Source organism: Cyanistes caeruleus, chromosome 1 (assembly GCF_971803275.1).
Source record: "Cyanistes caeruleus chromosome 1, bCyaCae1.hap1.1, whole genome shotgun sequence".
Taxonomy (NCBI): domain Eukaryota; kingdom Metazoa; phylum Chordata; class Aves; order Passeriformes; family Paridae; genus Cyanistes; species Cyanistes caeruleus.
The window spans coordinates 33379543-33397214 of record NC_141701.1 but is presented as its reverse complement, the minus strand read 5'-3'; the positions used below and the strand labels follow the sequence as shown (position 1 = coordinate 33397214).

At 40.0% G+C, this 17672-nt stretch overlaps 1 protein-coding gene across 3 annotated transcripts; it reads right to left on the bottom strand.

Annotated features, from left to right (window-relative positions):
- Positions 1-248: 248 nt before the first annotated feature.
- Positions 249-17583, bottom strand: TRAM1 (translocation associated membrane protein 1). 3 transcript variants are annotated; one of them, XM_086885480.1, is made up of 11 exons: positions 17345-17583; positions 11932-11995; positions 11241-11362; positions 10922-11038; positions 9954-10012; positions 9483-9567; positions 6904-6974; positions 6710-6814; positions 6014-6157; positions 4948-5108; positions 249-1749 (listed from the first exon to the last, which is right to left on the bottom strand). In XM_086885480.1, the coding sequence occupies exons 3-11, from the start codon at positions 11289-11291 to the stop codon at positions 1676-1678; spliced, it is 867 nt and encodes a 288-aa protein (XP_086741606.1). In that variant the 5' UTR covers positions 11292-11362; positions 11932-11995; positions 17345-17583; the 3' UTR covers positions 249-1675. The 3 variants fall into 3 exon arrangements, with proteins under 3 accessions (XP_086741606.1, XP_086741601.1, XP_023776685.1); XM_086885475.1 differs by lacking the exon at positions 17345-17583 and adding an exon at positions 14821-15096; XM_023920917.2 differs by lacking the exon at positions 17345-17583 and adding an exon at positions 13920-14210.
- Positions 17584-17672: the final 89 nt, after the last annotated feature.

The window sequence follows — 17672 nt, the reverse complement described above, 5'->3', positions numbered from 1 at the left end:
GATTCGCAGCTCTACCCCTTCCAATTGAGACATGGGATACCTACTTCTACTGAAGCAGACTGGGCATATTAGAGGGCACAGAGTTCTCAAGCAAAGCAAGTGTAAGTCTGCCAAGTCCACTTCAGGAGCTGTGAACCAAATACTTGGGAACTGTGACTGTAACCAGATGAAACACTTAATAAATGATACTGTAATAACTCTAAATAGCACTTAATAACTGAAGAATGGATAGTTACTTGTAGTGAGGATTTTGTACTAGAAACCTTTATTCTGAATAGTAAGCAAAATTGAACTCTAGAAAATACAGAATGCAGATTTATAATTTTGTTTGGTATAAACTCAATTATAGTAACAGTTTTTAATTAAAATTATTTTATTTATCAGCTTGATTGCTCATAATTACTCCTTAATCAATAAGCAGTTCAATACTTGGGTTAACTTGATAGACTAATTCAGCAACTTCTTCTTAAGACTGCAATAACTGTCTCACTCGTTCTCAAGTGAAACAGGTTGAATTATACCCATTACAAAAGTGTACAGAGGAAACATCATCTGCATATTAAACTGGAAAACGAACTGGACAAAGTTTCACATTGAATACAATTATGAAAGATAACGGAAAAATTCTTCAATTTAGATTTTTCCAGTTGTAGCAGAGGTCACAATAAATCAGTTTTAAGAAGCTGTAGCTTTTAAATATTTTTTCATAAAAATATATATAGGAGAAATCAAACTATTTCCTAACAGAGGTGAAACAAAGCAAAGCAGTTAGAATAAAGGAATGTTTCTCATCACTTGATCCATTTATCTAATCCCCTCTTCACAGAGCATTAATTGCCTCCCAAAACAAACACAACACATTGTAACAACCTCCACCCATAAAATCAGACAGACAGGTTTTCCAAGAAGGTCCAATGCACACTAATTCTCCAAGATACGTACACTTCAAAATCACAGACAGAAGTGGACAGTGCTAATCAAATCAACTGTTTCTATGCCCATAGAAACCTCCCTTCTAATTTTCAGGTGCTAAAAACTATATCTCAAAAAGGTGTTGTGCTCCTCGTAAGAGATTTCTAACCAACAATAAACAATAAGACTCTGCAACATTTCCAATTAGTTCAGTTTTGTTTTAATTATATGGGGCAATTCTTAGAGCAGACATCGTGCAGCTAGTAACTACCAAATAAAGAGGTCTATTGGTGTGGTCTTGGAATCCCAAATTGTAATGTAAATTTGAGTCAAGGTAATTAACTGAAAACCCAGAGTATCTGAAAATGCATACTATGTTTTTGCTTCAATTTTGCAATACTTCTTGAGGAACTTGGAAAGAGTGAAGTTGGTAGAACAGTATCACCAAGATTACAAAAACTGGAAGGAAATAATACACTGCAACAGTGATCCTCATTAAGTTATTTCATCACAGTAAATATTTAAAAAAGCGTCAATGTTTTTTAAAAAGTGTTGAATCCTCCCCCCAAGTATTTGAAGAGAGATAAACCTTTTTCCTTAGTCAAAATGGTTTTTTAAAAAAAGTTTCTCAAAACAACCGCAATAATCAAAAAACATGAATTGTATTTTCTTTAATCCATAATAACTCTAGTGCTGAAGGGCCATCCATGTAAAAAGCAGATTCTTTGGGGACATTAGTCAATTAACTTAATAAAACCCAGTTTTACGAGGATTTATCCTTCCTGCTGCGAGGCGAGTCTGCTCCGTTTGAGGTGACTGTTCCATTTATTCCATTTTCTAGAAAAAAAAGAAGAAAACACTTTTCAAATACAGTGAGATGCTTTATATATTATTACGTTTTTGTGGGTCCTACACAAACAGCCATTAGCTTCTTTTCTCATTTACCTTTCTTTTACCTTCTTTGTTAAACCTCTTAATTATCATTCAGAGTGCAACAGTAAAATGAAGTTTTCACAACGTGCAGTATTTAAAGTTTACTACAATAAATCCCAGTTTCCTAATGTGGTCAGACACTGAAATGTGTGCACTATATACATCTAGACTGAAAATCAAGACCAGTTATGGTATTTTAGGAGATACTCTGTGAAAAAGTGAATTACAACTTGAAGATGAGATGAGACAGTTCTGTGAAATTTTGGAGACACAACATAAACACAATTCTCTGCTACAGGTCTTAATTATTTATCCCACCTACCTCATAATTCTTGCTAAAATTACACTCCTTTTCTTGCCTATACAAGGATTTGATAGACAGAGGAAATCCTTTATACACAGATATGATTTTTAAAGAATATACTTTAACATACAGAATTCATTTATGTTATGATGAGGATATTTACATGGCTTAGATAGACAGAAGTAAAACACTAGTTCAGATTTGCAATGAGTATGTGCAGGTGGAAAGAGTTCAAAGTCAGGCACCTACCAAAGAACAGAAAGCAAGAACATGTTACCAGCTGCAGCTCTCTAGTTCTATCCCACTTCAGGGGTAGAAGACCTCAAGAAGTTTAATCTGTTCAAGTATCACAATGATGATTTTGCTTTTTTTTTGACTTTTTGCTAGCAAAAATTCCTCCCAAACCAACAATGCACACACAATCTGTGGATTTATAGTACATACAACTAGTAAAGTCGAGCAGTGTGATACCATAGGGAATTAAAAGTATCCCCTTTATTCAGTTTCACCACAACCAAGGAAACAGATGTTACCTGACAGTAACTATAATTATAAAACAGATTTAAAGAGCACAGTGCATAGCCAACTACAATGCTTGCAGCCTAGCACTTCTGCTCCAATTTATATCATTCTGACTTCAAGCAACAGCTGCTGGATTTCTGGATGCTTTTAAAAAAGTATTTTAAATATATATATTTATATATTTTACAAAGGACTGGTTAAATTTCTCTATCTGCAGATGTGCTGAAGGTCACTAGAGTGTGGCCAGGCTACAAAACCAGCTGTTGGCCTCCTGCTTTCTGCCACGACACCCAAATGCTCTCATTTATGCAAACAAGCAAACAAAAAAAAAGTAACCATGAGAAGCACACATGAGCACGAGACCAAACACAGGCCTGAAGAGTCAAAGTCTGTTTGACCACATATCTGGCTGTAAATGAAGCCACCATTTTAAGCCTGCATAAGGTGGTCTTTGGATATTTCTGAAAATGTTTGAATTATTTTTAAATAAAGAAACTTAAAAACAATTAATTTGGCCCAAGCCAGCTAACTGAAATCATATTTTCTTAAACAGTTTAGGTAAAACAAAGAACATGAATCAGCATGTGGCTGAATACCCCACCTACATCACCAGCAGGATTTTTCTACTGTCATTTCTTGCTTTTGGCATAGACTAAAAATTAAAAGTAGAGACATTTTATTATGCCCTGGTTCCCAAAAAAACATTCAACCACAAAAAAAGAAGAAAGATGTTCTAAACAGTTCAATTGCATATATTACTCTTCAAAAACACTGTTTTGCTGCACCCTATGCCAGGGCTCTGAATAGACAACATGAGTATTCAAAACAGAAGAATTTGAATGAACTGAGTTCTTTTATTTCCATTTAAAATAAGGAATAAAATTCTTCAGTGTTCAAGACAGGCATAGTTCAATTGTTTTGTGAATTAAACCACAACTCCAATTAACTGACTTTTCCACTATTTGTTTACCACTTGCAAGTCTCCATTGAAGTTGGGTGAAACCCAGCAGATTCACTAAACTACATGAATGAAATAGATTAAGAGATTTTAGAAGCTATTACATTTCTGACTCCCTAATTAAATCACCACCAAGGCACATATTTTAAAATCATTTGACATAAAAGACTTTAATTAAAAAACCCATAGTGAGAAGGCCATGAACATGAAACTCTGATTAAACAGGACACTTACATAGGAAACTACTTTCATGCAATTATATATATAAAAAAAAAATCCAACTCAATTTGCAGAGGAAAAAAAAAACAAACCCTGACACTACACAAAAGCCAAGTTGTGGTAATTATAAACCATTGTAAAGGTAGTCCAGCAGTACTCTAAAACACACAATTTTAATAAAAACAGAAACTTGGGAGAAATAACCAAATTACTGATCTCCCACCACAAAATTCAGTTCTCAGTGCAAATGGTCTTGACACACACTACTTTCAATACATAAAAAAGTGGAACAGGTTGGTAACACATGATTGGGAGCAAAGGATAATGCTGAAGAAAGACTTTGAAACAACTTCTGCCATTTCAAAAGGGTGCAGAAGTTATTCAAGCTAGCAACTAAATACACAGAAGTTGAACTGTTGGTGTGACAGACATAATGAGGTACCGGGATTAAATTTTTTTCTTTTAAAGAGCACATAATTTTTTATTGGAGGAAAGAGTATTCTGTTCATCTTTCATACCCTTTTCATAGAAAGGGAGTGATATAATTAAAAAGTTAAACCTGGACTCCTCAGTTCATTTCCAAATGCTTCAACACATTTAGGTTTAGAGTAGTAAGTGTTATTACCTTTCCTTAAGGAAAAGGAATCAATTTCTGTTTTTTGTAAAAAAAACCAAAACTTTTTACTGGGTGGATCATCAAACCATCTCTTTGCTCTAAACCTTCAGAATTTCATGGCAATGAAAAATAACCTTGAAATCCACTGCAAGAAAATTTTACAAATAAATGTGTAAGAGAACAGATCCAAAATTTAATCTGTTCCCTTTATGTAAGGGAACAAAACATAAGCATAACATATTTTGTTCAAGCAATGAAATTAAAGAAAATAAAAATACCATACTGCATTAACTAAAAACCCCCAGTAATTCCTTAATTTGGGCAGCTAGAAAACCCAACATATAGCAGTTTTTCTTAAAAATTTATTTTTCCCATGGTAATATTCATCAATACTGCTTCTGTAGCTGAGTCATCTCACTCACAAGTTAAACACAAAATGCTTTTTTGAGAAGTCAAGGCAACAGAAAAACTGAAACTACAAACCTCTTTCTTTTCTGGAGGTCTTTCCTTTAGCTGATACAAACTTCTTTTTCACTGACTGAGGCTGAGAAGAAGAATGCTCTCTCCACCTCCGAAGCTGGAAATTAATGAACTTCCACATCATAAATGCTTGAGTCATGCAGATGGAGGCCAGCACACTGATTCTAGAAACAAATAATAGGTGAAGTTTTATCAATAAGTTTGCCTCATTAATCAAACAGAAAAGGAAGGTAGAACACCTCCGGTTTTTTGGCAACTTCTACCCATTCCTCCTGTGGAGTGGGAGGATTAGGAAAACATCCATTTTCTAAACCAGAAGTTTGCTTGCATAGGGTGACACTGAGCTTAAGCACAGATGATCAACACTGGATAGAGTGACAGTGAAATTTTTGCCCATTAAAACTGGCAAGCACTAGGTTTCTTTCCCACTGTCCTTCTCAGAATTACTATCAGGGTACCAGGTAGTAACAGCTGAAAATGGTTCAAGAGTGTCTTGCAGCTCAGAGTATCAATTTTGCAACGTAATGCTGACACAGTCAAAGTTTCAGTAAATTCTTTTTTTTGCATTCATAAGAAGGCCAGGCAGTTGGATCACACAGCAGCAATAGGAGCCATAATAAAGGCAGAGAAAGAGGCAGTAATCTTTAACCAAGACCAAAGCTGCTCTGGACACAATGCTCTGACCTCGAAGACAAACTCGCAGCAATCATATCTAGAATTCAATACACTAAACTTTTTAAAACTAACTTTAAAACATTTGAAAGTAGTGTCTGTAATTGGATATTCCTTTTAACTCTTCTTGTTTTTTTTCTTTTTTTTTGTTGCTTGGGTTTTTTGTTTTCAAAGAAAAGAAGAGTAACCACTTACAGATTTCTCAGTTGTAGACTAAATTCAGTCAATTCATTTCAAAGTGCCTTAAAAGTTTCTTATATAAGCTATTCCTGTTGATCCCACTGGTTGCATGAAAACACACATTCAGGATTACTGGCATTAATACCTGATCATTTACATTGTGTATTTAACATGGGTTTGCAGCACATGATTAAGAACTGTTCCAGGTTTACTATACCTAACAGCCAGGATATTAAAGTTCCCAGTACTGAAATTCAGCTGCTGATCTTCTGCTCTTGCCAGTCCAAAGCCAAAAGTGAGGACTGAGAGAATCAAGGTGAGAAGCCTTCCCAAAACAAAAAGAACTGCCCACAGTGAAAATCTAGAAATAAAAACACCACAAACACTAAGTAAGTTTTCCATTCAAAACACGTGTACTAACGACACACATGATTACCCTTCACCATGCAAATTTGTTTGAAACGTAAGCACTTACCTAAATACATGATTTTGCACCTATCTTAAATGCATCTTGTATTATCTTATGAAAACTGATTTCAACTAATGGAAGTGCTTTCCAGCACTATTAGAATAAAAGCACAGTTTTAGTTCCTACACAGCTGGCTGTATTAGCATTATCCTGTTCATGTATTATCCTGTTCCTTTCTCTACAAAATTTTTAAAAAACCCCACATTCATATACATTGAGAGATTTTATTTCATTTAGTACTGCTACTAATATTTACTTAAATAGGATAAAACAAGATAAAAAGTATACTGATGATTCAGAAATAGAAGTATTAACACTAGTTTGGAGAAGTGTGGTCACTTAAGAAATACTGTTTGAACTCCCTTGTAATTTTGGTTTCTGGTTAGTTAAATGCAAAAAACTCTAAGACAAAGTACACAAATTTTAAAGATAAAGACTACTTACCCTTTCTGGTATTTTTCATCACTGAAGTAGAAAAGACGGGATATGTGGAAAAGAAATTCAACGAAGTAATGCAATACCAGAAGAACAAGTCCAAGATGGGTCAGACTATCAAAATAAATAAAACAAACATTCAGACATTTTGTTAGATATTTAAGGCAGAGAATGGAGTCAGGAAAAGTTTACAACTGACTTACTTCAGGAGATAGGCTCCAGCAATATGAAAGAGATAAAGTCCAATGTAGACAATCTGGCGAAAGATATCTTCCTATTTGGAAGAAAAAAGTGACCATGTGTTATAGACAATGTTATACAGGACTGTACTATGTTATCTGCTATTACAAACTATTCCCTAGTCTTGGAAATTCTTCTTGGTGTATCAACTACCTTAATGTGGCCTGGTCTGGCACTGAATTACTCAGCCTGGATCATCCCATTCCACACATAATTTATTGCTCAACTACCAGTAATATTCAGTATCTTACATATGCTACTGTGAGAAATGGCATCAAACACAGAAAGATGTTTTTTAAAAGGATCCACTTTTATTTGCTATGACCACTGTGAATTTATAGAAGCTATTACAATACTTATTTTGTATGTATTACTGTATCATCAGATCCTACAGTTCCACATGTTCACTGCCCATCAAATTGTCAGATTGCCACAGAATAAAATAACAGTGTACAAATCAAAATGAAAGGTTTTCCAAGTGTTGACATCAATTTTAAGAATTCAAGGCCATCCAAAATTCTGGCACACTGTTTCTGGCAAATGCAGAGAATATTGTTATTAACCAGTCATGCTAAAACACATGGTCCCACTTTAAGCCAGGCTTTAGCCAGCCCTATTAAACTGAGCACTTCGTGGAGATGAAATAATAAAGAGGAAGGCACACAGCACATGGGAAGCAGATTGTGTCATCTGTGAACAGAAGAACCACTGAAGTATGCCAGATCACAATAAAAATCTCTTTTGGAGTGCTAGTAGAATACATTCGGTTGTGCTTAAGAAACTCCTCTTTCTTGGAAAGAGTCTCTAACCTTCAAGGAAGGATCTTTAGCTTTATCTTGTACACATGTAATTAAAAAAGGCCTAAAATTTTAATCTTTCAAGATCTATACTATGTTACTCAATACTCAGTATCAAATCCAACAAACCCACAGAATCAAACAATTATGAGAATAGCAAACATCACACTCATAATACGCAAAGAGCAAGAAAACAGGTGAAGAAACACCTACTCTAAATTATCTGAAAGAAAACAAAAAATTAGTTATTAGCCAGTTTGTTCAAGAGAAGAAATAAGGCAAGGAAGCCAAGATGGAAGAGGTTAAGCAGTGGTTAAAGAATATCAACTATGAGCTGGCTAAAACAAATGAACTATCACTCTTAATGTAAAAGTCAGAGGGCACAATTTCAAGCAGTGACCAAGGAAAACACTACTATTCAACATACAGCACTTAGGGCACTCGTGACACCCCTCTTGAAGTTATTTTAAGAAGAATCTCCACACTTGGCTGTCAAGTCAAATTGAAAAAAAAATTGAAGTCAAAGTTTTCAATATTAGAAAATATTCACTGTCAAAATAGCGGAACATCAGCTGCAGTGCATCTGCAAAATAGTATTCATACTGCATCTGAGCAGCATAAAAACACTGCATCCTGTTTCTATTTTACTAAGCCTCTTCTAGGCTCCAATACAATGATCTGTGGTTATGTAACACCTATATTTCATTTTCTTGAATAAAGCAGAACTGGCAACAGATATGCAGCCTAGTTACAGAGCAACAACAGCCACAGAATGGTTTGGGCTCAAAGATACCTTTGCAGATCACCTAGTCCAGCCTCTACACCATGGGCAGGGACATCTATTGCTTGACCAGTTTGCTCAAAGCCCCATCCATCCTGACCTTGAGCACTTCAAATGAACGCAAATTCACAACTTCTCTGGGCATTGTTTTCCAGTATCTCACCATCTTCATCATAAAGAATTTATTCACATCCACTCTTACACCTACCCTCTTTCAAAATCATCATTCCTTTTCACTACAGACTCCAATAAAAAGTGTCTCTCCATCTTTCTTATAAAGCCCCGGTCAAACAGTGAGAGGTCACAAAGTCTCCCTGGAGCCTTCTCTTCTCCAGGTTGAACATCCCCAACTCCCTCAGCCTGCTTTCATAGTAGGGGTGCTCTAGCCCTCTGTTCATCTTCATGGCCCTCCTCTGGACCCTCTCAAACAGATCCATACCTTGCTTGTGCTGGGGACCCCAGAGCTGGATGCAGCACTCCAGGAACAGTCTCACCAGAGCAGAGCAGAGGGGCAGAATCCCTTCCCTCTACCAGCTGGTCACTGGTAATGCAGCCACCTGGTTTTTTGGGGTGCAAAGGTACATTGCCAGCACATGTCCCATTTTCATCCACCCATTTAAATACTATTTAGATCAAATCCCAGATTGTCATACTCCTTTGATGCATAGAATTATTCACAGTTTATATTCTACACCTGTATCATGAGTCATGAAGCAACTGTGATTTCACTGAACCTCTTCAAACCATCAATTCTGAGAAACAAATGAACAAACAAACAAAATAGTTGAAAAGAAAATCTCACAATCACTTTGCTGAAAGGGAAAATTCTTTCAGTGGATGACAAACACCAGTAATTTTTATTTACACAACAGATATTTAGCAATTTTATTGCAATTAGGGTTTAACTGCAAAGAAAAAAAGCCGCCTTGCTCTGGAGTTCCTCCCATTTACGTTTTGAACTTACTTTTTTAGTTTTCTGAAAGTACAGTTCTGGAAAAGCATGAAACCAATATGCCAACTGTAAGATGTAGAAAAACTTCATTTGAAACCTGTACAATACAGCAAGAATTGAAGAATATTATTATGAACGAACTTAAAACATTTCAAACATTTCAGAAACTTCTAGATCACTCTCTCTTAAAGAAAGAAAAAATACAGATCCTTCATGCCAGCAAAGTCTAAACTAATATTTTTAATAACAAAATCAATAAGACAAAACTTGCAAAAATGTAATTCTTTAAGTAATAGCCTACATAAAAAGAACTTTGTATGCTACAAGTTGTCAAAGAATCCAACCACATAAATACGACCAAAAATACTTTAGTGACTAATATAGTTTTACAACTACTTATTCTACACAGATTATTCATGACACACCCTAGGCTTAAAACACTCCCTCCTCTCCCCCAGCAACCCTGTAAGGAGGAGGCCTTACGGAATCAGAGTGTGCGGATAGTCCCTCCACAGAGAGGTTGGATCTGATATATAGTTCTCCTAAAAAAAAGAAAAGAACAAACAAAAAACCTCAGTAAATGCTCTAAGATGTCACTTTCTAGTCAGAAATAATGACTGGACATACATGCATGCATTTATGTACATGCACATGTGTACACACAAAAATACATTTACATACACAAGTAAAAGTTGCAGATCTATAAATTTTCTTCTATTAAAATTCCCGAGAATTGACAAATAAACAAACCCAAACCAACCCAGAAAACAAATCCCCAAAACAAAAGACAGTTGCACTGGCTTATGAAAATAAAAAGCAACCAAACAATTCAAGTGATTATTCAAGACAGAATGTCCTTATGAGATGGAAATTATTCCAGGATTACTACAGCCACAAATCTTCACTTGTAAACTGCTGAAAAACTTTGAAATTGACTAAGAGAAGGAAAGGTTTTCCAGGAGTTATAATGTTAAAATAAAAAAAAAATTAAAAAAAAAAAAAAAAAAGGTAGTTTTCCCTTTCTATGAGCTAAGCTCATACACATCCAGCCACTAGCAAAGAGTAAGTCACCTAAAAGCCTGAGGTTACAGCAATCTGCCATATATCCATTCCCTTGGCTCCAGAATGCTATGTACGATGTTTTCTAAATTTATTTATTTTGTTAATAAACAAACACCAAAAAATCTACAGAGAATGAAACACCATAATAAAGTTAAATAATTTTCTCTTATTCAGTTTGACAGTAAATCAACTCAAGACTGAGCAACAGTAATTTGACTGAATTTATACTCAGTTATGACTATAACTCACACAGAATCCTTAAACTTGTCCCCAGTTTTTAAAATTAAAACTGGCTACAATCAGAAAAATAAGCCAAAACCGTATTTATCATCAACATAAGTAAATTTTCTGAAATCTCACAATACAAATAGAAGAGAAAGCATACTTACAGAGACAAGAATACTCGTTCCCCAAACACAGGAGAAAAGGTAGAATGCACTAAGCTGCCCAGACTCATTGAACTTGCTATGCTTTGTTTTTGAAAAGTGCATTTTCCTGTTAATTTTCTGAAATGAAAGTCCACTGTTATTTATATGCTGCAGTACTTCACATTTATTTGGTAATTGCATTCGAGTATCTAAAAGTTTTAATGTATGTTTTTACAATTAAAAAATTTAATACAGAAGTATACTTTCAAGTTAATAGTCTTAAAGTCTAATTAAAACCGGACAATTATCTTGATGAAAGGAATGAATATTTTGTACTTACATCCAGTACATACTCTTGAATTATAGCATGTATGATTATTGCTACAAGCATGTAAAAGAAAATTGTAGCCAAGTCTTTGATGCCATAGTAATAGAGAGAGATTGTTTCTGCAGATTGTTCTTCTGAAAGACAAACAGAATTAACTGTTAGGCACCAACATAGTTTAATGGTTCATAAGTTTATTTCTCAGAGTGAAACCTTTCAGAAAGAAATAGCTTGTAGTCAGCTGGACAAATAAATAAAAATCAAATTAAACTGCCACCATGAATACTAGACTGTTTATAGTTATCTTTTCCATCATACCACAAACTCAATTTGACTCTGGAAAGATGCTATAAAACTAAAAACTTAAGTGCACTTACGAATCTTACCCAAATTCACTGAAAGTGGACAATAAAAATATGTTAAACTACCACCACACGTTGACTATTAAAGATGATCACCTGCAATGCCAGAGTAAGAACTCATGTGAACTTATCTTACCAGTCAGATGGTGTTTTGGCACTAATGACAAATCCAGCACAACAGAAACATTGTCTTTAACTTAATTAGTTAACAGTGTTTTAATAAAAATGAAGTGAAATCCTTGAAAGCTGCTCATTATCTATTAAAATTGACAAGTTTCCTTCCTGCCAAGTCTGGAGAACTAACACTGTGATACACTGTCTCCTAACTCCTGCAAGATACATACCTGTGGCAGGAATGGTAACATTATACTGAAGTGTAACAAAAATGACGGCTGCTTTTGCTGTAATCTGAAAGAGAAAAAAGCAAATGTGCTGCAAATTCTCATGGAAATAAACTACATTAAACTGAAAACATTTGCCTGCGGTTTTGGCACCCTTACCCACCACGTTCGTCTCCTCCCAAAAAACTGACCAGCTCCCATTATCTCAGCACTGCACCTGACTTTCCAAGGGCAGAACACATGGTGTGGTCTCTATAGGTTTGTTACAGAATACTCAACCTGCCAAACTAAAGGTCCTTGAAAAGGTTACTTACAAACAACCATTCCTACAACACTAAAATAAAAACACATGCTGCAATTCGGCCTTTAGTCCATACTGTATTATTACATTAACAGAATGTAATATCACTGAGTCCCTAGACCATGATGCATTCAGCAGTGGCTGAGAATTAACTTTATTTAAAAGTACTTTTTTTACTTGACAAAATCTGAAAGTCAGTTATCATATTCATAAATCTGTGGGTGATCTGAAAAATATGGACAGTGAAGGAAAAAAGGCACAAACAACATAAAACAATTTCAGGCCAGTGGGATACCAACTCAGCACAAATAGCATTCTTTTGACCCTGGGGATCCTTTGTCAAGAAGCATAAAACAAATGAAATTAAATTTAGCAGTAGTGGTACTACTTTTATGATGAGCTGTAAGAAAAACCAGAATGAATAAAAACAAATTGAAGAGAAGATGTATCATAATGGCTTTCTTTAGGGGGCGGGGTGGGGATATTCTAAAACCCCCAATATATAAGATGGAGTACAAGTTCTTATTTGTAAATAAGCAGAAAATATTTTTTGTACTATAACACATCTTTGTTGAATCCCAACATGAATCAACATGCCCTAAATGAGAGGGAAAAAAGACTGTGCTTTTCCTTATCATGATCAGATGGTTTCTCACTGCTGTAAAAACCCAGCATCTATGTGGTAATTACTAGGGTTGACAAAAAACCCAAGCTCCTTTAGGAGCCCTGGAAGGATATGTTGAGCATCTGAAGATAATGACTAGGTTAATGCTAGTATTAATTATTCACAGGAAGTGAGATCTTTAAAACCAGTGCTTTGTCAACAAGCCCTAGATTTTCTATGAAACCCTGAATACGTGGCAGGCTGTCCAGACTATGTAACTTCAGGGAATCCAACCAGTTTGCTCAAAGTAGCGAAGTTGCCTCGGGCTCCCTATTCATCAAGGGAACCCTCAGAGGACAATTCAAAACAGTACTCAGTTCTGAACTGCCCTTTGAAGGCTCTGTCAGCTACTCTCAACACTGGAATTGTACAAGTCAGGCAGTGTAAACACCTTACCATACCAACATTAACCGCAGCAAGTGACATCAAGTACCTATATCAAAGCATCTAAAACATTGCAACATACCACATCTGTACCAACAACCACACATGGCCTTTTTACACACTGGGTTAGAAAACACAGTGCGTTAAGAAAAACTGGAAACAGAAGAATTCTTCACATTCAATCCCCCAAAACCACTAACCCTACCAGAAATACTATTAATACAGTAATCCTGATGTAGGTACAAAAAGTAACAGTTTAGGTTTACCTTTTTAACTTCATTCCCCAGAAAATCACCATATATAACAGTTGTCTCGGTGATTTTTGATAGCAAACCCAAACACAACAGAGTAGCGGGTCTGCCCTGTTTTCTCTATCTATCTATCTATCTATCTATCTATCTATCTATCTATCTATCTCCTAACTCCACTGGCCTTTAGTGCTGAGCTGTACCATCAGCTGGACCAAACCATCCTGAAAACCGTCGCTATAACAAAAAGGTCCACAACCCTTAACAAACGTCTAAAAGAAATGTCTGAACAAATGCCTAAAATACCAGAAACATTTGGTCAACGGTGTCTCAATTTGATGCCCAGTGATCTTAGATCACTGATAACATTTTGGCAGTCACACAGGTAAGTTACCTTTCCAGCGCCAAAAAGGCACGCTTTAAAGCACCCGCATTCAACATGGGGGCCCAGGGAGCGGAGGGCCTGCAGCAGGGCCGGCCCTCAGGCCGGAGGGAGAGCTCCCCTCTGCCGCTGCCAAACCTCGGCGCATCTCGGAGGCGGGAGGAAGCGGCGCGGGTGCCCAGCCCAGCCGCCGGGAGCCCCGGGATGCTCGGCGGGCGCTGCGGGGCCGCGGGCAGGGGGGACCCGGCCAGGGGGGACCCGGCCAGGGGGGACCCGGGCAGGGGGGACCCGAGCGGCGGCCGTAAGGACACGTCACCGCTGCCTTCCCTTCCCGCCGCGCCGCCCGCCGGGAGCCGTAGTGCCGGCGGGGCCCGGCGGGGCCGCGCACACAAAGAGCGGGGGATCGGCTGTGGCGGCCGGGCCTCGCCCCCCGCCCCCTCCCCGCCGTGCCGAGCACTCCTCCCTCCCTCCCCGGCTGCCACGTAACCCCGCCGCCCGCAGGAACTGCCGCCCCGCTCCCGGCCCCGCACGGCCTCCCGCCCGCGGCGGCGGGGAAGCGACACCCGGGTCCCCGCGGTAGCGCCTGTCCGAGCCGAACCGGGGAGAAGGGCGTTCCCCCCGGGGAAGCGGGGATGCGCCGCGGCGAGGGCGCCCGCGGTGGTTCTCGGGCGGTGCGGCGGGGCGGGGGTCGGCTCCCGTCCCCGCGTACAGCGGGTCGGGCGTGGGCCGGAGGGCAGGTGCGCCGGGAGGCGGCGGCGCCCACCGGGGGCAGCCGCAGGGCTCCGCCGCAGCCCGCACAGCCTCCCTGCCGCCACGGCACTCCCGCGCCCTCCCTCCCCTCCGGCACCGAGAGCCATCAGAATGGGAGGAAGCGGGAAGAGGACCCCCGGCGGGGGCGTCGGAGCCGCCTCACCTCGAACATGAGCCCCAGCAGGAAGATCATGGCCATGCAGGACACGATGTCCGCATGGTTCTGCACGATGAACTCGTGGCTCAGCACCGGCGGGTTCTTGTTGCTCTTCTTGCGGATCGCCATGGCGGGCCGGGAGCTGGGCGCCGCCGCCGCCGCCTCCCCGCTGCCAGCACAGCTCCTCTGGCCGCGGCCAGGAAGAGGCGGAGGGGAGGAGGCGACCGCGCAGCCGGGAATGGCAGCGCCGCCGCCGCGCTTCCCCGCCCCGCTGCGGCAGCGCCCCCTGCCGGCCGGCGGCGCCCGCCAGTTCAAACCCACCGACCCGGGCCGCGGCGCGCCCGGGGCTTGCCAGCGCAGCCCGCGGCTGCTCTCGTCAGCTTGTCAGCACAGCCCAGCCCAGCCCAGCCCAGCCGAGCCGTGGCACCCGGGCAGCAGCGCCCTGTCCCTGGCAATGCCGGTCGGATATTCGCTAGCGGTACCCGAAGTCCGCGCTGGGCACCGGCCCAGCTTCACTCTCCTGCCGAGGCAGTGGCTACAGCAAATGACCGTGGGTGTCCTCCGGGATCGCGGGCTAACAGGGCGGGCTGGCCCTGGTTCGGGTCGTGCCGAGGAGCCGGCCTGGACTCCAGTGCTCCCCGGCATCCCCCGCTGTCCGGATTCACCATTGATATCTCTCTCCTCCGCCGGGGGTTCCAGCTAAGCTTGGTTGCCACCAGACCCCTGGGTCCCAGCCAGCTGGGCTCCCGGAAAGTGTGCGGAGGCCGCGCTGGCTGAGCCCGTTGTGGGTGAGACCGAGTGGCAGCCGCAAGGTGCAGGGTGTCCCCGCGCCGGCCACCGCCACTCCGCCCACACGGTACCGTGTAGCCAGAAAGAACAGTAACAAGACATCCTATTCCCAGAAAGCACACGGGAAGAAAACCAACCGGGAAGTGCAGAGCGAAGAGACAGAGAAGCTAGATGTGGATTAAAAAAACCAACCCAATAACAGAAGGCTCTTGTCAGGTTAAAACGATGAACGAAGAGATCTGAGAAGTCAACGCTGATGCGGTGCTGATCCAGGCTGAACTCAGGTCCTTCAACCCTCACAAAATTCATGCCATCTTTATTTATTAAAGCTTTTGTAAGAAAGTGGATATATGGAAATAAAATATAAAGAAACTGACTAGTTTACAGCTGAAATTTAGTGTTGTCAGAATGGCTTTTGCTGCCCTCAGCTTATGAATATTCATATTCACAGTGCAAGAAATTAAAGTGTAGCTATTTGGTATTGCTTTGCTTTGCCAGAATTGAGAGCGTGCACCAAATTCATTGTGTGGGCTGTTTTAAATAGGTTGATTTCCTCCAGCTGTATGGAGCAGCGGCTCATGGAACAGACTGATCAGCGTAAGAGCAGGTTTTTCAGCTATGGAACACCTTCATCAGCTGTGTAGAGGCTCACAGGTTTTCTATGAATTTATAATGAGACAGCTATAGTTGGTATCTGGAGGTGATCTAGGACACTTAAAAACACAGAAAAAGCTACAGAAAAATTTCCCCTCACTGCTGGATATTTTTTTTTAAAGTTTAAACAGGAGGAGCATTCATATTTTAGTCCCAAGATGTTTTGTATTCTAGAAATGCCTTAAGCCCGGCTGTACCAGTATTGTGTAAACGTAAGGTAAGCAGGATGTTATTTCAACAATAACAGTGTGAAAGTATATCCCTGATTGTATACCGTATAAGCATGGATAGAACATACTGTACCTGTGAAATCTGAAAACTGGACTCCTTTTTGCAATATAAGGTTGCATCTATTTCCCACATCAGACTTAAATCAGGTCATCTCATCTCTGCAGAACACAACAAACAGGACTTAACTGGGACAAGACAGGCTTTCCTCAAGCTTTAATCAGCAAGTGCCTCGTGTGCCTGGCTAGATAACCTGTCATACAGGCCCTTGGTTTCAGCTTGGCCGTGTGCTCGTCCTGAGGATAAACTGTAAACTGCTACACCGAAATGGAGAACAAGTTGCCTCACCTGAAGTTTCCACACCTTCCTTTTATCAGGCCACATGAAGTTCTGTATAGTGCTTAAGGCAAAGTCAGATGGTCAGCCCTCAAGTCTGCTGTTTGCCATGGGTGGCTGGTCTGTGTTTGCCAGGTTTCATTCCAGACATCCATATTTTCCAACACTAGGCTTCAAAATGATCACATTATTTAGGAAGGAAGTTCCCTACAATCTGAGTCAGAGGAGTTTCTGGCATCTTACCACAGAAGCTACCATCAATGTGTGTGTGTGTGTCTCAAAACCTTGCCAACCAAGCCAAATGCTGAGTTTCAGGTGGCAAGATTGTGGAGATTTCTGCAGGAAGCATGTTATGACACCTGCAGTAACAGGACACAAACAGCTTTCTATTTGGGAACCTTTCCTGAATTTACATGTCATCAAACACACTTAGAGATAGAACCAAGAACAGTACTTTAGAACAAACATAAATAAACTAATCAGCAAGGAACAGAATGGAAAACTTCAAAGAGATGATACCTACCCTCAGATGTCTTGGTCTTAAATGTAATAAATGATGTTGCCTCTCAGGACAGGATCTTGAAATTAGCTAGCAGGAAGGCTGGAAACATGGTTTGTGCTTCCTTCTGTCCCCAGCTGTTTAGAATGTTATCCCAGCAACTGGCATTAGCCCTTCTAACCTAAAAAGACAGAAATAGCCCCCTGCCTCCTTTTTATTTGTAACTTTTAATGCACTCAGCACAGGTGAACACGTTCACCTGAGGGATGTGAATGGGCTAATCCCCTTTTTATACACATATGGCATATCTTACATTGTCACCTTTTTAAAATAAACACTCTATTTGACATAA